Source organism: Bactrocera latifrons, unplaced genomic scaffold, assembly GCF_001853355.1.
Source record: "Bactrocera latifrons isolate USDA-ARS-PBARC rearing strain unplaced genomic scaffold, ASM185335v1 scaffold_39, whole genome shotgun sequence".
NCBI lineage: Eukaryota > Metazoa > Arthropoda > Insecta > Diptera > Tephritidae > Bactrocera > Bactrocera latifrons.
In genome coordinates this window covers 794,619-822,165 of record NW_017537034.1, presented here as the reverse complement: position 1 = coordinate 822,165, position 27,547 = coordinate 794,619, and the positions used below count along the sequence as shown (strand labels likewise).

Sequence of the window (27,547 nt, the reverse complement as noted above, 5' to 3'; positions counted from 1 at the left end):
TTTGCCATAACATTGCAACCTAGTTGCCATGCCGCCGGTGCAAAGCTCCTAAAAAAACTTTTCGAACAATTTCCCTTCGCTCACACTTAACCACTTTCTTCTTCTAATCAACGCGTTCAACCAGCACAACTACGACGTACCTTTGGTGCTTCTGTGCTTTGCGCGCTGTACGCATTTTCTTGATGCTATGGTCCATACAAATCTACAAAATTCTCTTTGCAAATTTCATGCTGTGGCAATAAAACTTCAACAATCACATTGTTGTCCATTAACAGAAAGCGAAATGATGCGAAATATGCGCTCGTTTTGCCGCCTTCCTTCCTTTCAACCGCCGCAGTCCTCCTCCACCACAGCCTTCGCAACCTTCAAGCTCTTTTATTATGAACTTTTATTTCTTTGGCAGACATTTGCCGCACCACGGGTTGCCCGCATTCATTTGCGCGTTCGCCGCAGACAATAAGACGCCCAGCAACAGCGTCGTCATCGTCGTCATCGTGCACAATAACGGCTCTTCCGTCGCGTGTATTTGTGTAGGCGTGTTCTATTGCGTCTATTTAGTACTCAACTGGCATGCGGCTGCTGTCCGACGTTTGACGTCTGGTCACCAGTGTCTGTTGCTGTTCGTTCGCTTGCTTCGAACTGTGCTATGAAAACGGAAGTGCGAAATGTGTGCTCAGTTAAGCCAAAACGCCGCTGTCGTTTAAGTTTCCAGCGTGCAACTGAGAATTGCAAATGTCCAACTTAATTTCTCACTACGCACTGCTCATCGTCTACTGGCGGTCGCTCACTAATAGCCTTTGCGCCCATGGCGAGTTGAATAGATTTAAATAATAGATGCATTTGAAAATTATTCACTTCTTAAGAATTGTAGACGCGTGCGCTTGTGCGTCTTATGGCAAAACTTTTGCCCGTCCGGAAGCAAGTTCACAGTTGGTGGAAAGACGATTTACTCACTTGCCGCACTGTTGCATTAAAGTCAAACTTAAGTCGTTTCCATCGTCATATTTTTGCTGTCAATTGGCAAAATAGTTAATCATGAATAATATTAAGTTGAATGCCACGTGGCAAATGCGGTGTTAGAGTGCAATGCTGTGGCATGTGGTAAGAAAGCGAAATAAAAATGAAATTTTAAACTCAGCAGACTTAAAATGAAAGTTTTAGAAACATTTTTTTTTTTTTTATGAAGATGTCAATTAACTCATCAGACATTGCCAATAAAGCTTCGAAGCTTCTTCAGCGGTGATCAAAAGTATTGAAAAAATCGTTCTCCAATGTAGACCAAAGACAATTCAAGTCAGGTTCTGATCCTCCTGCTAAGCGCATTAGTTAGAATGACAGCCTTATGCTGTAGTCCGAACTGAACAATTTGTTCGAAGATTGTGTCATAACCGTGGGCAATAGACAATACCAAACTTTGTAAAGATGCCTTGTTAAATAAAAAACTTTTTCCTTCAAGGACTCGACCTTTTTCTATCACTTTATATGGCTGATACATCCTATAATGGTCCGATATCGGATATTCCGACCAATCACCAGATTTATAGGAGAAGAGCACTTGTGTAGATCGATATACGAAAAACTAGAGTCTATATACAGATGGACGGTTAGGCAGACAAAACGACATGAGTAAATCGACTCATCTCATCATCCTTAGGTTAGATTAGGTTAAGTCAAAGGATTGATCCAAAAGAAAAAAATAACTATTATAAAATAAAAAAAATAAATAAAAGTTAAATAAAAATTAATCGATGGACCAATACTCGTCCTTTGTGTTATCCACAAATTCCTAAAAATAGATTACTGAATCATCTTTATAGATCGACGAAGCATTTTGAGCTTACCACAAATTTATTCAAGCGGTTAATATCAAACCCAGCTTCGCTAAGTTCGCCAAAGGTGTRTCTATCGAGATATTTCTGCCAAAAAGTGAGAAGGAGGAAGAAAAAAGATGATTGCATCTCGCTTTCCACCATACAGCTTTGSTAAAAAGAGTCCGACTGAATATTAAGCCAAGATGTTTAGAGCCTGTAGTTCGGAGGTGCTCTTACGGTTCACTCTGGTTCATAAGGAYTTTGCCATCGCACCCGTTCCGGGTGTTGAATATCACGTAATGAGGTCACCGGAGGACAACAAAAAACCAACTCGCTTGAAATTGGATGAAATTAAAGTAAAGGTGCTGTGACCGGACACACAAACAAGCATTTTATAAAAAAAAAAGCTTGAGGCTATTGCTAATGAGGTCATAGACTTCCTGATTAGCTTTGAGGTCACAATCAATGAGTTCAAAACCAGTATAGCCGCTCAACTATCGACTTTGATACCTCCGGTAGATAATAATACTACTCCGAAATRCAGCCTCCTACAGAGATTCACTTAAACACAAGCCGCAGTAGTCTGGTAGTCTGAAACTAGAGTTGATAGTGAGCTCACAAGTCTCACTACACTCCTTCTRCATTTGCTTCGTCCCACTCACAGGTGTGTGAGCTGTGAAGCAACCACCAGGAGAAGGTTCCGCGATTCAGTGATCTAGATTGTAAGGAATGTAGTTTAGAGCTTCACAGCTCACACACCTATGAGCCTTTTTCTTTTGGGTGTTATAAACTTCGAGACAAACTCAATAACTATACTCTATTCAGGGTATAAATCTTTTGACTAAATTATAGTCATATCATAAATATTATGACATATCGATCCAAAATTTGTTGTGAAATGGTGACCGGTGAGAAAAAGGCCCTTATAAATACCTATTAAAATTAAATGAATTTCAGCCGACTCTGGCGGTTTCAAGACGGTATCAGCTGGAGGTAATAGAGGAGCCGAACTTGCTGCGATGGAGGGACATAGCTGCGAAGAGTTGGCCATATACGCTTATGAGATTATAGGTCCAGATAGGTGTATATTTTATTGAACTTAGGCACATTTATTGTCTAGCTACATTTTAGGTTTGCTATAAATTGGACACGTTAAGAACTTCTTTTAGTTTAACTCCACTTCATACGTCCCAGTTCAACTCAGTTTATGTACATTCAAGCTAAAAAAAAAGAAATTAAGTTAACATTAACGACTTACTTCGTTCTACACCATAAACTATACAATTCCGACGTGAATTCAGAAAACTGCCGTAAATTCCATGGAACACAAATCATAAAACTCGGTTTTATGCCAAAACAACTTTAGCCAACTACCAACAACAATGCTGAACATTAATAATACAACAACAATGCTAACAAATAACACAAAATAATCAACACTAAGCAATATTTCGCGCCTACTACATTCTCTCAGCACRCGCCACCCTCCCCGTACGCGCTGTGCGTCAATGAAATGTACACACCATTAATTCTCATTTCCACCTGAGGCGTTTATCAGCGTAAATTAACAATTAATCTTTGCAGCCAGCGTCGGTACGTCGGAATTCCCACAACCACAGCCGCAGTTGGAGGCGTCCCAGTCAATGCCGGCATCTTTCACCAACCTAATTTGCCTGCAACAATTTCTMCTTCCCGTTTTGMTGATTTCCCCCYTCTGAGGGCTTAATTGGCATACCGTTAGCTTGACTCGTAGGCAGTCGTAAGTTGTTCAACCACTAATGATTGCTATTGTATCTTTTGCTTGTGGCTTTTGTTGTTACTGCCGTTGGACCGTTGTACCGTTGTCTTAAATGAGTCGCTGTTTTTGTTGTATTTCGATTATCMCCATCAGCATTCACCATCACCACCGTTATCATTCACCTTCGAATGGCAACGATAACATTTCACTCTTCATTTCGCGCGATGGACTACTCTGATGGAGCTCCCCATAGTAGTTAACTGTCCCTTCAACTATTCTAGCCTCGTTTTGTTGGTTTGCGGTATAAGTGGGAAGATGCCGCGTCGACTGGCTGATTATAATGTAACTTGGGGACTCCCTGTCGGCAGGTTAATGGATTGTATTGTGTGAAAAGGGAAGCTGGCTGGTTGAATTTGTTGCGGGGTGTACGCGAAATGGGGAAATATGGTGGTGGGGGCGCATGGTCTAAGTAATCTGCGGATGCACGAAATCTGTATGTCCAGGCTGTGTGGCAGTTGACGCTGTGGTGATGGTGKTTGTGGCAAATGGCTCTGCTAATACTTAACGCTAAGTGCTTGTAATAATTACAGTTGGTTTGATGAGTAAATTCTGCTAAAGTACGAAACTCCCTGACAGCTGAAATTGAAAATTTGACCTTATGATAAATATTAAACACAAACATCATTTATTCAATCAATTATTTACCGCATTAATTTCAAGGAAGCCGTTAATGTTTTATGATAAATGATATCTAATCAAACAACAGTTTGTGGTTGACAGCTTGCAGACTTGTCAGCTGTCAGATGGTTTACGTCAAATGGATGGTTAACATCGAATAATACTCTGAGATATTTCGTTGTGTTTGAACTTGATTAAATTTTCTTTGCGTTAAGTCGATAGTATACTTCTTTAAAGCTTCAAAATCGCAAARAGATACAGAATCGAGTTAAAAACAAAGAACTGAGCCATCAAAGAGCTCGGTAATAAAATAAGATTTCTTAGTATTTTTTCTTAGTGTTTCTATATTTGACATTCCTAACAGGGAACGTTGCTTGAACGAATTCTTTATTSCTAAAAGCTCCGACTGAAACAGGCACCGCATTTAGGCACATTTTGSTTCCCAAAATATGAAAGCTACAGTTTCTAAAAACAAGCCAATTGTATATTAAAATTGAAGCCATATCCTTCTTCAACTGATCTCGTGTCTATGTTAGGACCTTAGAGTATTGTAAACTTTTTAAAATGAAACTTCTTTACGTTTAATTTAAGGATARCTTTCATGTTAACATGCAAATAWTTTTACTTTTCTCAATGAACTTMTGAAATAATATTAACGACAACAATTAAAATTATAATAATATGCTACATTGATAATAATTTAATGTTAATAAGAAATAAATGGCAATGTAAATGCATTGGCAATAGAAACGAATTTTTACCCATCAATTTTGCTTTTGCAATGAAAAAATTCGTTTCTCAACAAGCAACAACACTTTCCACTATTAGCATCTCTTCACTCTCAATTTGCCTATTCAATAATAGGAGATGCTTTGCTTTGCATTTACATGCATGCTATGCTGATATCTATGTAAGCATTCATATATCATATATCGCATATGGCAATTGCCTTCCGCTATTCTGTACAACGACTGCTATTGACGACGCCCGACGTCACACCTGTTACTTTTCGTGAGGGYGAGCAAACAACAGAAGGAGAGCGTGCCACAACGTGTGGCGTTTTGCGAAGTTTASTGAAATATAATAAAAATATATGTATTAAATTGTGCTAAATTATTGTTAAAGTTATTTTACGGAAATAATGTGAAATATTTGCTTTAAATTTAAAGTTAAAAGCGTTAAAGTGAAAGTAAATAAAAGCTATGTAAATGTAAGGAAAAGTGAATTCCTGCAAAAGCGCATGTGTGTTCATAGCAGTGATATCGATCATGTTTGTGCAAGTTTATTTCAATACGGTTCGTGTCTGTTTTGTGTTGTTATTAGTGAGTGTTATRTATGCTAAAGTGCCATAAATCGCAAATGAAAAAAAAAAAAAGAAAAGCTCGTGGTTTTAATAAGTGTGTGAAAATGTTTGCTAAAATTTAATTTGCGTGTAGATGTGTATATATTCAGCGGCGAAAGAAAATGTGCTTGTGGTTTTATGTAAGTGTTTGAAAATGTAATTTGTATACAAGTGTAATTTGTGTCAAAAAAATATAATTTCTGGGAATGTGTTGATTCGTAAAGATGAAATTTTAAAATAATTAATATTTGGATAAGTATTTTTTTTCTTTTTTTGAATATGGTAATTATTATTTGATATTTACTATACACGTTTTAATTATTCTTGTAATAAAATATACATACATACATACATACATATGTACATACACAAAGTATGTAAGTATGTATGTATAACTTTATTTCAAAGCTGAATATAAATCGGGAAATATTGCAATCTTGTTATTCATAAGCTCTTAAATTTATTATTATATGATATATAATTTMAATTATATTTAACATTATTTTTTCCGTGGAGAATTGCGTAATGACAACAATGTAATTAGCGACAATATATACAAATACAAAACACTTACATAATTGCGGTTTTAGTAGCTGACAATACTAATTTTTTAGGCTTTCACAGGCTGCCATTTTAGTGGGCTTAAAATAAAATAAAATAACAATAAAAACATGTACATACATATGTATATTTAAATACCAATACGCCACAAATTGACCACTAATTACAAATTRGCAAACAATGTGGCGCCAAATGTTGTCAACTACTGTGTGACARAGAGGCAAACGCTTTGAGCAGCTTAATATGGTGACCCAAGCATAGAAATCTGATATTTTAAAACTTTTAACTATTCAATTTTTTTATGAAAGTTAATCTAAAAAAATTGGCGCTTTATGTTATCCATTTCTAGATTACACTACTTTTTTTTTTAAGAAAAAACACAGAAACTTAAAATTTAATGAGACATGTTTATTATCATTCGAAAGAACATTCTTTGGCATTTAGACTTTACATATCCCCACAAAATAGTCTAATGGTGTGATAGCACATGTTTTATCTCAAGAAATCCATTGATTGATGCCGTCTTTTTGAAATCAAATGTCACTGAGATCACCAGCTTCAATTTTAGGCATCAAATAGTCAGTTATCACGACGTGATAACGGACGCTATTGACAACGTAACCGTCAATTGGCATCAATTTTAAAGAAATATGGACCGATGATTCCAACGGCCCTCAAACCACATCAAACCGTTGTTTAAAATGGCAGATCTCTTCAGGTTGCTCCTCGTCCCAAATACGGCTATTTTGCTTGTTCACATACACATTGAGCCTCATCGCTAAACAATATTTGGGTCAAAACGTCGKATGTTCTTGGAACTTTTGAAGAGCCCATAGGGCGAAGCAATGTCGCTTGGGAAGGTCTGACTGATTCAGTTCTTGCACAATCTGTATTTTGTACGCTTTCAATTGAAGATCTCGAAGTAAAATGCACTAAGTCGTTCCATACCCAATAACGAATTATGAAATCCCAAACAATACTGAACTAAAATAGTGTGACATCTTAACATGACTCACGTCATGTTTCTGTCGGAAAAGGGCTAATAAAGACACCTCTACCTTGACCACCCGTTACATACGATTTATTTTCTCCTCCAATTGATAGACAATTTTTGTGTGGTTGTGTCACGTTTGAAAGATTATTTTTTCCCTACTCAATCTGCGTGTTACATACATAGTAGTAGACATGAGTATATGAACATTTAACCGATGAATCATTGAATGTGGCTGCCTGCTCAATTAGTAAATTAATAAATAATAAAGTGTCCTAACGAGTCTAAATATTATGCATAATTAATTAGTAGCGAATTTAGTAGTATCAAAGCATTATACATAATGAAAATATATGTAAACAAATATTTGCTAGTGCCACATACGCATAATTTATGTAAAACCATGAACACGGTAAATTAAGTTCGCCAAGAGGTTTGTAACACCCGGAAGGAAGCATCGGGGAATCTATAAAATACAAATACAAATTGGTTCAATAATTTCTTTTAAAATCGACTCAGTCCTATTACTTTCCGGGCAAAACCTGTATACATAATATAATATATGATGAGAATGACAAGCTGAGTCGATTTAGCCATGTCCGTCTGTCTGTCTGTATCAGGACGTCAAAAACCACTGGGACTAGTTGGAAATTTTCAGCCGATCCTCGTTGATCCTTTGTAAAACCTGGCTTTCGGAACCCCTCCAACAAATTTTTAGTCGAAAACACTTTCCTTTGTGATAACTTTAATAGACTGCTCATGTAATGATGTTCCCCCGAATTCAATTGAAACCTAGTATAGTTTCAGCTAGATATTGTCAGTAGTATAGTATTTTAAGAAGTATGAACATATAATATGAGACAAAATGGAAGAAATTATCGAGTACAAAGTGTCGATGCAACAGAAAGGTGGATAGAAAATGTTCTTCCCAAGATTGAACGTTGAATGTGATTAGCAAAAAAAAAAAAAAAAAAAAAAACTGTGAATCAATAGGCGAAAACGAATTTCAATTTTATTGTTTGTTTTTAAAGTATTTACAAGTAGGGATTAGGGGATTGGATTTGAGCTGTGTCCACACTTAGCAATTTTTGCGAAACTACTTTTCTTTCCTTTTATGGACTTCTGTAAATACACTTCTCTTTCGCATTATTCCTTAGCAYTTTAGAATTTAAACACTGCGTTTCACGATATTTTACCAAAAGTACATAAAAGTAAGTAAAGTATGTACTTTTTGTCGAAAGCCCTGTAAAGCCATTCACACTGGGAGCTTATTTTGTATGTAATAGCGCTGATTTAAAGTCTTCCTCCTTTTTATACACTTTATTTTTTCCTTTTCGTCATAAACAAGTGGCAGCTCTGGCTTTCKGGTGCGCCTTTTGTGCTGTGCGGCGTGATTTTTATCGCACCTCAAACAATATTATTTCCGAGCTCAAAGCAGTTGATTATTTCTCATAAATGGGTTGGAATCTAAATCGACATGCATATTTGCTTATGCGCATTCCTTCATACCTACATACATATGTACAAAAATCCGTACGTGCAATCATATCATTAGAAATGTCGCTACAGATTTCCTTTAAAGCTTTTATTTGCGTGTCAACAGTGGCACAGCGCATAGCATGGCAGAGGACTGCAAGGACTATGGTTTGGGAAGGGGAAATATTGCTGAAAATAAATTAACTCAGAAAACACACTGATGRATGGCGGAAAGTTACTGCTAAGGCATTCTTCCTTCACATTTTTTCTAAGTTATATAGATCACTGATAGGTGACAAAATTTCAGCTTTTCTTTGGTGTCGAGATGGAGAACTTTGCAACTTATTGAGAGCTAGAATAATCAAAGAAAGAGCTCACGGCCGGTATTAGTAAGGATGTATAGACAAAGTCCACAGTTTTTGTTAGTAAAAACTCTGATTATATCTTCGTCGACTCTTTCTAGCTACCTTTACTCATATAACTCGACGTTTCAGCGTTGATTTTCCAGTACAAGTTACGCTTTCAATTTATTCAATTACTCAGAACTCACTACAATGTTTTACGAGCTCTTTTGGAACTTTCAGCTATTCACTCTCTCGTCCTATTCGTCATAAACTCCCACTGTGCATCAATATCCTGTTGACGTTTAAGTTGTGCTGTACTTACAGCTGCTATTTTTAATAAAATGCTCAGCTCTATTTGTCTTATCCGGGATTTCCATATGCACTTTTCTAAAACGCAAACAAACCATGCAAATGTGTCAGTGTGCGTGCTAGTTATTTCTGAGTGTGRCTGCCTGTGTCAAGCTCTGGTGTTCATAAACAGCTCGCAATATCGCACACCATGGGGGGTTTAACAAGTGACAATTCTGGCTATTATCCGCGCAGCATGTGGTGCGGCTTTCCCTAGTGTTAGACCGAATATACGGTTTCAGTTGCTATGTGATTTCGAAACCGGAAATTTAGTTTAAAAAATGTGTTGTCGAATTATGGTGCAGGGTTCATAGCATTAAAGAACATCCAAAAGCTGTTCGAAGAGTAGATTTAAAATTARTTTTGTACAAGTGTTGAACTTGTGGAACGCTTCGGTTAGGTTAGATCGTGTATCAAAAATATACGAAATAAATACCCTATAGAATCTCATCTATTAATCTTTGTAAAGTCCAAAAACTTATAGAGTAGATTTTGTTGCAATTCCTCTCTCTTTCRATTCCATATAAATTGAATCAAGTGTCGACCGAACATTGTGGATGTTGAGAACCATTTGTCGTCGGTTGAACTTCGCAGATCATATAGATATTAGAGTCATGTAGGCATTTATAAGTGCAATCCATAGAAGCACCAGGTACTATACGGCATAGAAGAAAGTAATGTCTGAGACTCTAAACTTTTTGTTCAAAAGTACAAGACAATAGAACAGCTCTCTGCCGAAGGGTTTCAGATTAGAGTTTATAGAAACGAGAAACTGGATATTCAGTCCACTACTGATTACAGAATCCATGCAYATTGTGGGCAGATACTTTATATTATTTCGCCTTTCCAAAAAATTTACCTCTTGTAATACTTGTAAGATCAGAGAGCATTATTTGGAGCAAAGGAGCTCTACGCGATGCTTTTCTAAACCTATACCAATGAACTTTCGACGATGTCAAACCCTATAATACAGAAAGAAAAACATCAATTCTTACATTGTYTCTTTCTCTACCTTAACTTGCTCTCTCTGTATCTCTAACTAGAGTGGATCTATCTTTTTCTAAAGTAAGCATATACTCGTAAAGCAAGCAATATTTTTGTTGGTCAAAACTGCAATGCTCACATAGTATTGCATCAGAGAAGGTCCTTTGAGACAGGGAGACAGWTGTGGATGCCAGAAAGGCGCTGCATATACATATACTGGGTTCCMAGCCACAAGGGCGTTCCAGGAAACGAAATAACTGATGAAATTATCGAATGTGTCATTTGACAGTCGAATCAGTTCTGGAAATACCCGAGTCGTTAAAACCGAAGGAACTGATAGACCGATCAGAATAAGATGCATGCAGGAACGGCAAAGTCGTATACAAAGGAGCGGTAGGAAAAGACATTTTTTTTTTTTTTATTTTTCAAATAGTTGTAATCGAAAAAAATTCTTCGTCCAATCTTTCAGAATTGTAACTCAAAGGCCTGTGTAAAATTTCATGAAGATCGGTTGAGCAGAGAAGTCTTGCCAACCGATTTCAAAAGCAAAGTTTCGAGAAAAACGTGTTTAARGACGGAGCACTTAGCCTAGCCAGCCTTGAKCGCAGAAGTTCTCAAGAGTATAACTCCGAAACTGTTACTCAAATCCACTTGAAAAGGTCAATATTTCAGAGGTGTTGTAGAATTTAATAAGACAATAAAAAATTCGATTTAAACCCGTAAACCCACGTAATCCCTTAAAAATTCAGTATTCACCGTACGAACTGTACGAAAAATATTCGAATACCGAATAACGGTTTCGGTTTCGGTTTAACACTAACCAAACAAACGAGGGCTCCTCTTAACACCCATTAAAATGTGCGRCGGCAATGCAATTTTGCGTTGATTCACAGCTCGCTCAAATACGTTTCCTTTCGTTTCGTAAATAAAAGGAAGCACTCAAAAGACTGCCATTCCTGCATTAGACAATCCTTTGACGACGCGGCAACGACGAATTGCGAAGACATAAGCGCGTGCAAGGGCGGCGCGAAGAGCGCTAAGCGGAAAGCGGAAAGCGCCAAGACAGTTGAAATGTGTACTGCTTTTATAAATCCGTTACTTCATATTTGAGTTTCCTCTACTCACACACATGCATACACACATAGACAATACAGGTTGATAAGAGATAAGAAATCAGCTGGTAAATAGCACATATGCTTCTRTGGACAGAAATTAATGAGGAAGCCYACTCATTTAGATGCCGAATAAAGCAATAATACATGTGCCGTGACAAAAACAAAAAGTAATGCGGTGCCGTGATCGTTTACCGTTACACATATTTCTTACAAATGAAGCGTTTAGAAAAGYTGCGTTTTGAAATTCAGCGACCATTGAAGCGCGTGGGTTCTCATTTAGCTAGACATTTACAAAAACAAAAATGTTGTTGTTTTTGTCTTTTTTATCGCACCAACGAAATCAAAGCCGTCCAAAGTGTGACAAGCATTTTGCATTTTAATTAAAAAATACCWCATGCCACCAAATACTCATTGCATGCTCATAWACCATATTGCTGTTGTTGTTGTTGTTTTCACATTTTCAATTTATTTCGCATTGCCGCTTTTATTTATCTGTTATCTCTTATCAATAGCTACAAATTGCTGCCGTAAAAAATCGTCATTCCACTCATGAATCTTTCGTAACATCTTTTTCATTACAGTTCTAAGACAAGGCGGCCGTACACACACATACATAGCCACCCATATKAATATGGAAATGTGTGCGTAATAAATTAGAGCAACGGCGCAACAACAATTTGTGGGCGGTACGCTGACTTATCTACTAGAACCTACAGTTTATCCACCGAATGATCTTCTGGATGTATTTGAGCAAGTGTGAGAACTGAAGGCAAATATGTTGCAGCGTACGAAATCGGCGAGGAATCGYAAGAGTAGTGGCAGGTAAGAAAATTTATTATTTATTTTCCACATTTTATCATTTTTGTGTTAGTGATGAAAATTATATAACTTTATTTGGTGTCTGTAATGCTTTTTCTGAAAAAAAAAAAAATGCAGAAGACCCGGTTTCTCTCAACGTGAGGTTTCTTCAAGGTATAATTATGGTAGGTATTGTATTTCTAAGCACTTGGTCCAGAAATTGTTCCTTGCTTAACCAGTTTTTTGAATCATTTTTTTTTTATACATTGTGACAGAAAAGTATACGGAAAAAGTTTAATTATTTATCAATATTATAGCTTGTGACAAAAAAGTACCCGAAAAAAGTTTAATTATTTATCAATATTTATTTTTTCTATTTTAAAGTAATCCCCACCAGATATGCTAGTCCTCACAACACTTTTCATAAGCATTTTTTTGGTTGGCCTTCACCTCCTTTAACGGATCGGAATTCGCACGATCAAGCATGTCCAAGGATACCTGTACTCTTACTTACTTAAGGTACTCTTTTTGAAAAAAATTCAACTTTATCAGGACGAGTCGGGCAAGAACGCRTTTCATACCCAAAATATCCACCAAAGTCATTCGAACGAACTCGCGAGAGATATCGAGCTCTCTTKTCATCTCTTTAACAMTTGCCTGACGATTTACAAGCGTCATATTCTTTACTTTTATAATATTTTCACGAGTTGAAGYGGTCRAAAATCGTCCAGRATGAGGCATGTCTTCATTCATGTATTTTTCGACTGTCTTTGAARACTTTGTAYGAATACTAGGCTTGTGTTTTTTAAAACTAAATCACCGTAAGSCTTTTACAACATTCGCAACGATTCCGCAYACGAAATTTGGTTAGAAATACAAATTTTGAGGCAAATTCTTTGCTCAATATTTTTAACCTTATCCATCTTAGGAAAATACATTTTTGTAATATCGYTTAACCGGTGATAGTTTTTTAATATAAAGTTCATAATAATTTACTCTGGTGTTAACTCTCTAAGTCTAGCTTTTCAGTTCTTATGATTTTTTTCCGCCTCTTGAAAAGCCGCCAAACCAGTTAAAGAAATGCTAGCCTAAAACATCATTCTAGTCAAACGTAGTCAAATAAAGGACGTCAATATTCATTTATTATATTTTGGCAGTTTACGCAAATATAATACATGTGCCTCGTAATATTTTTTCCAGAGCACGTAAAATACCAAAGAATACGTTCTCTGAAAAAACGTTATTTTCCCTTGACCAAAAAGTCTTCTCATCGCCTGAAGTATTCCCAATTTAGCAAAGTCTCAAACAATTTACGAGCTAACTCAACTGAGACTCCGAAAAAATTCAGACAAAATCCAACGAGAACAGACATTTCCACACTTTGAGTGCCTTAGCGAAGCATTTTGATTGTCTTGTATGTGCTAGGTTTGCGACTGAGCTAGAGTATTCTTTTACACCATGGAGGTGGAATACTGAAATTGTGTTTCATTTTGCGCCATCTACCGCTGATAGTTGAAAAGTCAGCATGAATAATAATGAATGTTCTAACGAAATGCATACTTACATATGTATATAGAGCAATTTTATGCATTTCATATTAAATTATTTTAATTAGTTTTTAATGAGAAGTTTTGTTTAAATATATGTTAATTGGCTTTTAATTAGTTATTAAGTAATTTCTTTTAGGTCCATTTTTCGTCATTAATTTTTTTTTTTGGCATCAATATCTGTTTAAATATTATCATAATTTATTTTTCCTCACATTACAGATGCAGTGATGGGGACTCATCGGCTAATGAGGCGCCAGTTTTTGTAAGTATTCAAGGAAAATTTGGTTTAATAAWTTATAATATATTGTACAGGTCCAAAAAGATGTTAATTCCCAGCTTAGAATTTTTAATTGAATCCTGAGACAAAAAAAAAAAAAAAAAAAAACATTTTGTTTATAAAAGGGGAATTTGCTCTGTTAGTATGAGAGAGTGATTATTTCATCAATCCATGCCGTATTAAGTCAACCGGTAGTTAGAAAAATAATAGTCCATGGAACTACTAACTCTTATGGACACTGTCCCATTGGTCTACGCGGGGTGAGGCTAAAGGTTTTGGAGGACGCAATTCGTCAAAGTTGCAATGAGGAAACTGGGGTGGAAACATCTAGGCCCTTTCTTCTCCACTAACCAGCTTTCGCCAGACTAAGGTTGAAGATTTTCAGGTGCCATATTTTTTAAGAACCCAGAGAATTGGCTTTAGTAGATATTAGCCGTCTCATTAAATTTGTAGCTAGCTCTTTTTTTTTGATTCGTATTTAGGAGTTCTGGGCATCACAATGGGAAAGTCTAACAGTGCAAGTGTTATTATTCGTGGCCTCACGGAGATTAGCGCATTTACCTCACCTAACCCAAACCATGTGCATGGTGTCCAATATACTTTGTGGCTAGGTCATGGAGAATTTATTGTCTAATTACMATAATTTTCGAATATTAGGCTAAATACCTTGACGGCGTTATTTGTTCAAACTTTCAGTCTGATAATTTCTGATTTGTAGTCTGTTAAGAGGTTACATGGGTTTCCTTGAGCAAAAAACGTCCTTTTTGAAATATTTTTTTTTTTTCATATAAAAAATGAAATATTTTAATGATTTTTTTTTTAATTTAAAAGACTCATTTTTAGTAAAYATCTTGTAAAATTTTCAAAAAGAAATATCAAAATGGTTGCCATTACGACGCCATTTCCGACAGTCCCTCGGAAAAAAGGTGCATCCGCGTTGTCAGCAGAACTTCTTTCAGGATCATCTGAAATAAAAATAAAAAATACTTGTTTTAGTAAAAACAATAAACTAGGTATTGAACGAAGCAAAACAAAAAAAAAAAAATGAAAATTGGATTTTTGGCAGACGTTTTTATAAAAAAAATGCAAATTTCGATGAAAATTTCTCGAATTTTTTTTTTTAAATTGTTGGAGACCTTGTCAAGACCTTGTAAATGATATCTCGAAGACCTGTGCAAAATTTCATTAAGATCGGTTAAGTAGTTCGCGCTTAAAGTTTTACCTACTGCGCCCTCAGCTTATACCTGACCTCGAGCGTCCACCTTTTCAAGATTGTATCTCCGAAACTATTTATCGGATCAACTTGAAAATTTAGGACAATATTCTAGAGATGTTATACAATTTAATAAGACAAAAATTGCCGATTTTTTGAAACTGTGAAACCATGTAACCCCTTAAGTRAAAGAATCAGACAGAATACTGAAGTTTGTTATAAGGCGTGGTTATCATCCAATTTCTCCAATTTTCGCATATAGAATACATAGGAACATATGTATGCATTAAAATGTCTAAATTTTTTCCCAAATTATCGCATTTCCACGAACAGACAAACGGACAGACATTGTTCTTGCAAGTGATGGTGTAAGACGAATTGTGACATCTTCATTGAAACATATGCTTCTTTTGTGGAKTTTGAGGTGACAAAATGAACAAAGGAGCTAAAGAGCTCTAAATCATTTTTATAGAATGAAAAATCGACTTSTTATATTACAGTCTATATTATACATTGTGACAAAAAAGTTCCCGGCAATTGTAGAATATTTAATTATTCATCAATATTTATTTTGTCGCCTTATTGTCAGTCCTCGAAACACTTTTCATAAGCACTTTTAGGATTGGCCTTCTGCTCCTGCAGCGAATTTGGTTTTTTCTCTTCGATGAAACGAAAACAGGTTCCACGGAGCAGCAATTTCTGTTTGAGAAAACAAGAAAAAATCACTCGGAGCCAAATCTTGTGATGGTATTCATTGTGTTTTTCGCTTTAAATTCTGTCGCGATTGAAGTTTGTTTGAAAGAAGCTCAGCTTTATCGRRACRAGTTGCGCAAGAATGCGTTTCATATCCAAAATATCCACCACAATCATTCGAACAGACTCGCGAGAGATGTCGCGCTCTATAGCCAACTGTCTATCTCTTCCATGACGATTTTCCAAGCACCATATTCTTCACTTTTTTTTTTAATATTTTCATCAGTTAAAGCGGTCGAAGGTCTACAGAGATCTCCCGACTGTCTTTGAAGGTTTTGTGCCACGCATAGGCTTGTGTTTTGGCTAAATTTGTGTTTTGAAAACAATTTTTTTTTTTTTTTTTTTGAAATACCATTTACGCGGGAAATTTTAATTAAGATTTCCGGGTGCTTTTTGTCCCAACGTATGTATATAAATGTATGCAATATCGACTACATACATATACGCTTGTGCAATAATAAGTAAAAATTAAAACAATAAATTCCTAAAATAAAATTCCGTCACTTTATTCAATGGCTTGCCAACTTTACAACTTCGTGTGGCATGCAACCACATGTCACACTTTTACCACAGCTCTAACACCAACACTTGGCATTGCGCATTTCATACACGCCATCCACAGACTCTACAAGTGCATTCCTTGACAGCAGACATATACATATAAGCACATACACGCTCACATACACACAAATGTTGCGTTGTCTGATTTGTTGCCGTTTTGACTTTTTGTTGCTCAGAATTTTGATGGAATTCTACGTTTTGATAGCGACGACTATTGTTCTAACTGCTTGATGTTGTGTTGTTTTTATTGTTGAAATTTTCATTTGTGTGTGTGTGTGTGAATTTTTTCTCCGTTTTATTTTGATAGTAAATTTTACGATGTCAATGCGGTATGTGGCGTGCGGCATGCAACCAGCAACATGCTACACTTGTAATAAAAATCCAAATTCCACACGCACACGCTCGGCCCCCCTTATACCCGCTGCGCTAGCGATCGGTTTGTGAGAGCAACCGTATCACTTTCATATTTGTTTACAAGCAGCTGTGTGGGGGCATGTGTGTTTGCTTTGTACGCGTGCACTAAATTCTTCCACATTTAGCGCGTGTTSCAACAACACACACACACGCGTCGTTTCATTGCCTGACTTCCGTTTTGTCATTCACTTGAAGGCTTGTCGCCGCTGCATGTTGCAGTTGCATGTCGGTGCATCTTGTTTGACGATTTTAATGATTTAATTGTGTCTGCGCTCTGCGACGATTTTCGTGTGTTCGCATTTAAATTGATGAGACGTGATGTCGTAAAATGAGCATTTAAGCTCACAATTCGGTGGCAATCACAGAACAACTGTGCAGCGTGTAAACATGAAATTTCAAGTGATTTACTCGTACATAATAAAGTTTAATATGATTTCATGCTTGGAAGCAGAGTGTAGGGCGTATCGATTTGGTTTGTAGGGGGAATTGTGCGTGTTTTGAAGGTGAGTGTCTAAGAGGGAACGTAAGACAAGTTGTTTGGACGGCAAGTGCTCTATCGCATTGTATATTTGAGCAGTTGTTGTAAATAGTCGAAAGCCATTCTCCTTGTTTACGGACTTGCTATATGTCAATGGACGAACGAACAAAAATTAGGTTAGGTTACAGTTTTTTGGCTTAGAGCATTATAATAAGTGGAAAGAGGAATGTAACTCTCTGCTAAGAAGTGGTTTTGATAAAAGTATGCATTTAACTAATATTTCTGACCCTGTAGATTCTTCAATTTTATGGTATATCTTCCAAAACAACAGGCTAGAAAACACAACAAGGATTCAAGTTCACCAACAGCTTTCTAAGTAATTCAAAGAACGGAAATAGCTTTGAAAGGTTTTTCAATGATTGCCAAAAAGCTTGCGATTCTATAAAACCTCTGACAAGTAWTAAAATTGTGTGGATGAAGAACCTTTTTTGGGGTCAACAATGTTTAGAAATGAGTAACTGCACGGATTAGCCGCTAAMGATAGTTACCAAACATAAAAACAGCTCCCAGAAACTTTGAGACTTTAACTCTAGCAGCTATTTCAAAACATATACATTCAAAAGTAAGGAAATTGAGTGTCCCAAGAATTAGAGACAAGAACCGTTCAAAGCGATTTTGCTTATCAGAAATGCTATTTGAAGTCTACMAAGAAGTCGTTTTTGCTTCGAATTKTGAYTGGTTWTRAAAAAAGGAAGCCCAAAAATCATATTCGAATTCGGGCCAACTAGTCAAGTTAACGGCAAAGTCGMATATCCATCATACCAAGATAAGGCTTTGCATTTGATGCGATCAGAAGGGCGTGCTCTATCACGAGCTTCTAAAACTGGATGAGATCATTATTGGAAAACACTATCCATAACAACTCATCAATTTGAAGTGTGTCATTGCCGATAAGCGCACAAAATGTATGGCTAGATAGAAAGCAACAATTTTCCATCATGACAACGCTCRGTTTTATGTTGAAAAACCGGTTAAAATCTCAAAAATGGGTGAAATTTGTCTTTTAGCCCAGGCTTTGCCTCTTCTGACTACCATTTTTCCGGTTGATTAAGAAATCAAAAAATTCAGAAATCAGAAAATTTATTTTAAAGTTTGAAGCTAGTTCCATAACTTCATAACAGGCTCAATCTGTTTAATACAGAATACATGGTGTTTCGGAAAGTAATCAAACTGATTTCGACTGTACATTCAAACATGAGCCCACCGACTGGATTCGGTAGAGGGCGTACTTAGCTAACGAATGAGCACCTGGAGAGTCAGGACAAACATTTTCGCGCGATGTGTTTCTGTGAGTGGTGCAAGCCGAAAATGCAGCGGTCGTTAGAGCAGAGGTACACGATTAAATTCTGTGTGAAACTCGTTAAATCTACGACAGAAACGTTTGATATGATCAAGCAAGCTTACCCAGATGTTGCTTTAGCAAGAAGTGGTGTGTTTTTGGGTGTTACCAGGCCTTTTTGGAAGGCCGGGAAGAGGTCGCTGATGAAGACCGTGCTGGGAGACTTGCGACTTCGACAAACACCGACAAAGTGCGCAAAGTTTTGAACTCAGATATTTGTTTAATTGAACAATCAATAGACTCAAATGAAAGGTCTATCAGGTTCGACAAGACATCGCAGCCAATTGTAAGTTGCACCACGACAAGGCCCCGGCTCACATCGCCTTTCTTGTGAACAGCTACCTAACCAAGGCCGGCATCCCACGCTTTCGCAGCCGCCCTCCAACCCAGATATGGCCTCCGCGGAGTTTTTTTTTTTTTTTGTTTGGTTTCTTTGCCTGAAACTTGCCTGTTCATCGGTCTTGAAAGGCAAGCATTTTGAAACGGCAGAGGGGATCCAAGCAACATACACCTCGGCTCCCAAAGCTATTGCCTCAGTCATATTACTTTCCGGACAAACCCTGTGKGCTACCTTATTCCTCTGCCATCAACAGCAACTGTCATTTCGAAAACTGTTAAATCTCAAGTGATTAGATTCGTTCAGAACATAGTGTAGTACACTTAAAAAAAATTAAAGGCGTGAGAATATAAATCGAAATGTAAAGAGATGCTTAGTATCATGGTTATATCGGGATCGAGTCCGACCAGAAACAGAAATTACTTGGTTTTGTCACATCGACTCACTTACCTAGTTTTCAATTGTTGTGTTCTGACATCTTTCATGAGAGTAGTACACTTAGGTGATGATCGCCTTGCTGTGAATTGCTTCATTCAAATCCAGATTTATATTTCAGAAATTGCCTTTGTATCTGAAATGGTTAGGTTGATGAATTAATTTTTCTTGAGGTCAAAAAAAATCTCACATGAACAGCCAGATACCCCTGTTCGYTGTGATGTCCAGAACTCCTAGGTATGGATCGAAAAGACCGTCAATTTCAGCCAATTCGCCGGGTTCGTAGACAGTGTGGCAACAGTATGTTGAGATGCTTCAGCCTTAGTCTGGCGAAATCTGGACATTGGAGGAGATAGTGCTTCCAATTCATTTCCTCATTGCAACTTTGACAATTTGCGTCCTTTAACATCTTTAGCTTCACTGGATGAGTTCCAATGTTACAGTTACAGACGATGATTCTATTCTCCAGTGACTTTCTCCGCTCTTAAACTTGTTTCAGATTTTCTAGGTACAGAGATATAGAATTTCGTCTTCCGGGGCTATTTGTATTAAATGAAAATTATGAAGCAAAAGTGCTAAGGCTAAGCTAGTCTAAAGTTTCTGTCTGGCGTATATTCCGATACTCTCTATACGCTCCATAGCTTATGTTTGGGAGAGCGATTACCTTCTAGGTTATCACTAAAAAACCCTTTAACTCAGATATTTGATTCTGTATTCTACCTAAAACTTAAAGTTCAAGGCAAACCAAAAAATACTGCAGTTTTGAAATTAAAAAACTCCAAATTTCTTATGAGAATTCTCCAAAAAAAAAAAACATGCTTTCCTAAATCATTTAACGACTTTAATCTTTTACAGGCCTCAGTGCATCGGGCCCGACACAATGGGGCAGGCAGCAGCACGGCCGCTAGACGTGATGGCCCACAAAAGGCTACCGTTTGCGGTGGCCATCAGCAACGTCAAAGCTATCATCAGTATCAGCAGCAACGTAAATTACAACATCAGCTGCAACAACAGCAACAGCAGCAGCAGCAGCAATCAGTCGGCAATGAAAACTCGAGTGCCGCACAAAAACTAGCCAAAACGACTCGTAATTGGAACGAGCAACAGCAGCAACAACAGCAATTGCACCAATCCAGTACCGTTGACACTGCAATGAAGCAATCAATTGCGGTGTCAGTGCCGCAMTCATTGGTGGCWGCCACTGCAGCGAACCTTGGCCGCCCGGCAATGCAACAAATCAATGCRAGTGGTGGGCCACAACGCGATGTATCGCCGACGAAGGCGAGTCGCATACCCTTACAACAACAGCAACACAACCAAGTGCAACCAAATTTTAATCAAATATCCAAAACCGCTACAAATCTATTGAATGATATTTACGAGCGGCATCTCTTGAACCAGACGACGTTCCAGACCGAGCATAGCCAAGAAAGACCGCAGCAGTCACAACAACAACCACAGCAGCAGCAACAACAAACGAACAAGTTACAGCAACAGCCGCAATTACAGCCGAGGCATCACCTGCAGCAGCAACGTTTCTTGGCTGCACGGCAGGTGGGGCAGGAGGTGGAGCTTAATTTTGCGAGTTCCTCGGCACCACAGCAAAGAAACCAACAACAACAGCATGCACAGCAATCAGCGCGCCATTTTCTGTCTTTTGGCAATCAGCAGGCACAGCAATATTCTTTCGGAACCCAGGAAGGTGGCAACTCYGCGCTGGCAACATTTGTGCCTATACATGGCAGCAACAAACAACATGTTGCACAAAAGCCGGTACATTTCTTAAAGTTGCCACCACCACCACCGCTAGTGGCACCAGCTACCAACGCGATTGGCCAACACGAATCGGTGCCATCAAAAGAGTTCGGCGCCTACACATCTTATCAGCARCATTTCCAATTCTCCGACGCGTATGTTGAGCCTGTGGATAGTCGTAAACATTTCCTCCTGCAATCTGATGCGGCCTCAACGGCAAATCCACCGCCACCGCCCGCGCCACTCAATCACGTCTACGAGACGATTAAGGAGCGACCCCCAATGCCGCCRCCWAAAAATGCGAGMACTGCCGAAGCTGGGGGTGAGGACGAAGCACCACCACTGCCACCATCGCGGCAGTTGAGAAAGCGTTTRGTGGCCGCCGCCGTTGCAAAGGTCGGTGGCAATAAACGTACTACTACTACAGCAACAACAGTGAATACGAATGGTAGTCAAAGCAAAATGGATGCAGGTCAGTTGGGCGGCAATGGCAAGCTCAACAGCAAGTTATTGCCCATGCAACCGCCCGCATACGTGGCGCCACCAACTGCAGGTCCGSCAAAGCAATCAATACCRAAGCAGCAACCGCAGCCACARCAGCAGCAACAACAATATAATCCGCAGCAGCGCACGAAGGCGGACGGCGAGCAACGTCCTTACCTCTATCARCAGTTACGCGAGCGACAACAGCAGCAACAACAGCAAGCGTCTGCATTAAAGGCAACTGCTCAGCGTCAGCCGCAACACCACTTACAACAACAACAACAACACCCACACCAACGTCCCAATCACCCACAAGTGCGCGAGCATCCTTTGGGCGCCCATGCGGACCAACACGGCGCACAAAAGCTGCAGTCCCAACCACAACAACAACAACAACAACAATTTACTAATACCAACAACAGCCAACAAAAGCCTGCTGAAAATATGATAACCCAATCTGCCGTCGCATTAACCACCACAAAAGCAACCGTGCATGCCACCACCACACCGTCCACACCGCTAACGACAGCCAACTCAAACTCCACCTTCGCGGCATCCATTGATGTTTCCGATAGCTCAGTGGAGTTGATGTTRCAACAAGCCGGTTTGTTACATTCGCATGCTACCTCATTAACGGCACACAGTGGCGTCGGTGGCGGTGGCGGCGCCAACAAAGCTCCACAAACCGCTTATAATAATAATGCCAACCATACTGSCGCCATTGGCAACAACAACAGCAATAACATATCCAATTTGCATCCCACACGTCCGACTGCTTTGCCAATCGTTTTCGAGGAGGATACCGGCGAGTTTCAGGACGTGCTCGTACTCGAAGAGGACGGCACGGCCAAACTACCGTATCGACACGGCAAGATCGAGGTGCGTTTGGAGACAGCGCAGGCGATGGCCGCGGCTGCTTATTATGCCAGGTACGTTTAAATTAGATTTTTGCATCATATTGTGTTGCGAAGGAAGCTGTTGTGTTGCTATTTATACCTAGAAGTAAGTGCATATGTGAGAGAGAGTTGCGGGGTTACACCAATTGGCGGCTTATTTGATGAAAGTTCGTAAACTTTGCGAATATCTTTAAGTAGTTGACAGCTTTTTATCAGTTGGAGGTTCAGAGGTTCAGCGCTAGCTATTGAGTTCTGATCTTTTTTCTCTTTCATACCACCGGCTGTTCGATATCCGAAACATCGTGGTGTATTCGGTTGCAAAGCGGTCGGTGACGGTTTTGATTTGAAAAATATTTCTTAGATGATTACCTGGTACATTTACTATTCGAGACAGAAGAAAAGGTGATTTTGAGGAGAGCAAACGTATTTTTCCAGATAAACTTGTCTTTTGGAAGAGTTTTCTAACTTATCACTAACAAAGTGTGTTTTACCCCAAGCTCAATATTTTGCTAGAATAATTGTTTATCTGGAATCATCTGTAAATATACGAGTACTTATTCGAAAATTAATCAGTGTGGTAAACACTTTCGAGGTAGGACCTACTGTTGTGGCTTAGAATTAGTTGGACACATTTGAGGCCCTTTCTTTTCGCTTACTTTTGACTTCTGAAACGAGGGTTCCTTCTAAAGTCTAAAGCGTGTTATGTTTCTAAGGAAAATATCCACACACATACCAATCGGAAAGTCGGTCCATTTCTTCTTTTCTCTTCAGTTGAGCGAAACTTTATAAGTCCCACCAACAAAACGTAAACACCTACGACGTGGGAAATTATAGCCGCATACGAGAGGTGTGTGAGATTTTAATTAAGTGGTCCCCACCTTGCTTTGACGTTTGCTGTCGGCGGTCACACAAAGCCTTTGCATTCACCTTCTTCATTGCCGGCGATAAGCATTCATCGATGTTGTGCTTTTATGCCAGCTTCATCTCTTTATTCTTCCGCTTCTTCTCATTCTTCTGTGCTGTTTACAACTAGTGTTTCCTACTCTCYACCTATGATTATTATCTTCAATGGGTTTTCTTCTGTATTAGCTGCTCACTAACGGTCTGAAGCCTTTTCATGTTCGCCGCAGCTTTAGAAACCGTTATTGAGCGTAATGAAGCGGAAATCTATTAGAGATTTTTATCTCGTTTTGAAGTTATGKCGGCAGTCCTTTGGTAGGTGAAACAAAGGAAATAAGGAAATAAAGTGGAGGTGTTGGACGGTATAATAATAATGTGCTTTACCTAAGGTGTTTATAATTAATTAATTGTGTTTTAATTAAAATTTAAAAAGTGAATGTTTTAATGGTTGGTGTTGGTAGACGTTTAAGGAGTTGGCTGTGGGTTATGGGAGAGACAGTCAGATATTGTTTAAAATATGGCTGGAATTTAAGAAATGAGTAAATTCGCTTAAGCAATCTCAATAGTCCGGAATCAGATTGAAGTTGTTCATTCTAGCTCAGTTTGTTTCAAACATAGAATTTTAGTTCTTCAAAAGATTCAGACTTCGGATCTCTCTGATCAATTAAGACTTTTTCTTTGGTTCTCAAAACAGCGATCTCTTTTTATGATATTTCGGTCTTCAGCTAAGGTGATTCAACAAAGTTTCTRAATGAAAAGTATGTCACGGAGAAGAAGGCTCAATTTCAGTATTGAGCAGAAAAATACATTCTCTGCATAGTTAAAATTAAACAAATCGAATTCGGTTACGGGATATATTTGGGTAGTTAGCACTCTAAGGGTAAGAAGCTTGGTTAGATTAGGTTAAAAAGTCGATCCAGGGATCTCATTTAGACAACTTAGAACAACGMCGATCCGTTGTGATTTCTAAAACTCCTATAGAATTGTTCATAAGATTCTCACAAAGCACCACAGCGCTTTTAGCATATCCCGAATTGGTTAAAGCAACAAATTCCAGTCTCGACTATCCTTTTTCGCTGAAGATAAAACTGTCGCAATGTTTCAACCTCAGACCTGCAAAAGCTGGAAAATGGAGRAGAAAGTGCCTGGTTATTTCCACTCATCTTCTTCCATACAATTTGACAGCTTACGTCCGACAAGTTTTTTATATTWATCGCAGGGATTCCTATTGGAAAATACGATTGTGACAAAATGAGTTTTGCTAGGACGAATGAAGTGATTCAGTAGATCCTCTGCGTTCTACTCCAGGTCGAAATGATCCTGCAGTTGCACAGGAGCTAATCATGGATTAAAACCTGCTACGCTTACGCGAGTTGCATAGACATAGTATTAAAATGCTAGAGTACAACTGAGATCCAATACGTTCCAACCCCGATGTAAATGGGATAAGTGCGTCCTTCTTGCTAGTTCACTGTTTTTGCGGTTACAAGCAATTCCGCTATGACCAAGCACCCAAAAGAGCCTGATATTGATTCTATTTCTTGTCTAACATTGAGCGGACTGTTCGGTAGTATTGTCGTTCTGGTGTCGAAGTGCATGTTCACCGCTCTGAAAGTGACTGCACCCACTTATGCCACATCTGCTGTTACCCTAATAACAGCCGCTTTAGCCTGAAAAACATTACAGTTGTCTGGTAGTCTAAAGTAAAGCTTRATGGAGACCTTCTTACAGACAACTCTCCCTAGATCCTTCCCGTCAATCTTCGATCCAACAAGAAAAAAGCAAATCTTGATTGAGAGCACCTTACAGAAAACTCTCCCAGCTTCGACAACCGTGCAAAAGCTCAATGCGCCTCTCCTCCGACAACTTCTCTCTATCTATAATGTTTGTTTGGAAAGTAATAGGACTGACTTTCTTCCGCCGTGACTGTACCTCGGAGCACCGACTAGATTCGGTAGAGGGCACCTGAAGAGTCAGTACAAACATTGCAGSGTTCGTTAGAGCAGAGATACGCGATTAAATTCGTTTGATATGATTAAGCAGACTTACCTAAATGTTGCTTTACCAAGATGTGATATATTTCGGTGGCACCACGCTTTTTTGGAGTCCCTCAAAGAGGTCGCTGATGAAGACCGTGACAAACACCGACAATATGACTCGTGTGCGYAAAGTTTTGACATCAAAGGCATCGTCCACCATGAATTTATTCCTCCAGGACAAACCGTCAACGCCAAGTTTTACGTGGAAATCCTCAAGTGACTCAAATGAAGTGTCACTCGGTCCGATAAGACATCGCAGCCGATTGGAAAWTGCACGGCCCTCCCGGACATTTTTTGTTTCCTTGCCTGAAAAGGCCGATGAAAGGGGGTCCAAGCAACATGCACCTCGGCTCTCAAGGCTATTCCGGAGAATGCCTTCCCTGATGCCTTCAATGCTTAGAAATTACGCTAGCAGCGCTGCGTCGGAGCCTATTTTGAAAGTTTGTAAAGAATTGTAACGGTTGGTAAATTATTTTAAATCGACTCAGTCCTATTACTTTGCGGACAAACCATTTTCGGTATGTCAGCAGAGAAAAAGCGCCTCCTTTTTTGGGATTCCTCCATATACCAGCTTCCGTGATCATTAAATAATTGAGTCAATAAACTGGCGATRTCCTTTTAGCTAATCAAAGACTTTTCTATTTCACTCGCTGCACATTTAAGATGAACTCTTTAGGCTCCTTATACATATATTTATTTACCAGTAAAAATATTTATCTATTAGGACGATTATTAAGTACATCCAATACGATGATTGACCTCAGTCGTCAGCACATGCTCTTGGCTCTACCTCCCAATAGAATTTTCTTTCTTTTGTGGCAATATTATTTTCATGTTGCAATACTACTTTAGTCTTCTAATACCCGGTTGGTGCGATTGATTTCTTTTTATTTTGTTTATCCTGCTTTTACTTTTTTTGATGAATCGCAAAAAAGTTGCAATAAAAAAGTAGCCTCGCGTTGAGCTAATGCTTTTTTWAATTTTTATTTTTAGTTCCTTATTTGAAATATCTATTTTTTTTATTCGTTTGCATCCCTGTTACAGCCGCAGCTTGTATTTTCCCGGTTTTTTTCCAGTCATTACAACATCATTTCTTTTTTCCTGCCCTTCCTTTGCTTTCTACTCTCTCTCTACTTACCATCTGTTGTCCTTGTCATTGCTACTCAATGTCCTTGATGTTTATTATTTATTTAGCATTTTTTGCATCTGGCCTTTCATTGTTGTTGCTGGCGCCTGTATTTGACTGCTTTATTACGGTGGCCACTACTGGACTTTTGTTTGACTATTATTCGCTGGTTCCTGGTCGGAGGTTTTACGTTTCATTCTTCCCTTTTCGCTGTTCTTTCATCCAGTTCGCCACGTTTTTATTTATCAATCGCGTAAAAGACTTTTTCTCAATTTGAGGCAACGAATTCGCGTTTAGCGCGCATACCTTGGTGGCATGTGGCAACTTCTATATTTATATACAATTGAGGCAAGCTTTATTATTGTTGCTTGATCTTTATTATTGTTGTTGTGGCATCCAACTGTATTGTGGAGTTGTGGCGAGTTGCAAAAAAACAGCAATGTGGTCGTCAAAACTCACGTTACATCTGACAAATCAATTTCCGCTCCAATCCCTCACTGGCCCTCCCTGAAGCACTCATTGTGGTCGTTAGCTTTGTGTTCCTTTGTCCTGACGCGGTCCTCTTTTTTGCTGTACTAAATTTCATGAAATTTGATTTGTTTGGTCGCATGTGGCTTTTCATACTTTTTCAGTGGTTTTTTTTTTATTTCCGGTTCTTTTTTTAACTTTTTTCCTTCTCTTTTTGACGTGTTTTTCTTTTTTGACGTTTTTTTATTTTATTTTTTTTTTTTTGCTTTTTTTTTTT

General features: G+C 38.4%; 1 protein-coding gene across 1 annotated transcript in view; it reads left to right on the top strand.

Annotated features, from left to right (window-relative positions):
* Nucleotides 1-27,547, top strand: part of LOC108972283 (kinesin-like protein CG14535) — a 239,412-nt gene that overhangs the window by 73,523 nt on the left and 138,342 nt on the right. The window contains exons 3-5 of the mRNA XM_018938832.1: nucleotides 11,970-12,210; nucleotides 13,956-13,998; nucleotides 20,459-22,770. Of these exons, the coding sequence (XP_018794377.1) occupies nucleotides 12,164-12,210; nucleotides 13,956-13,998; nucleotides 20,459-22,770 (2,402 nt within the window). The 5' untranslated portion in view covers nucleotides 11,970-12,163. The remainder of the gene's footprint in view (nucleotides 1-11,969; nucleotides 12,211-13,955; nucleotides 13,999-20,458; nucleotides 22,771-27,547) is intronic.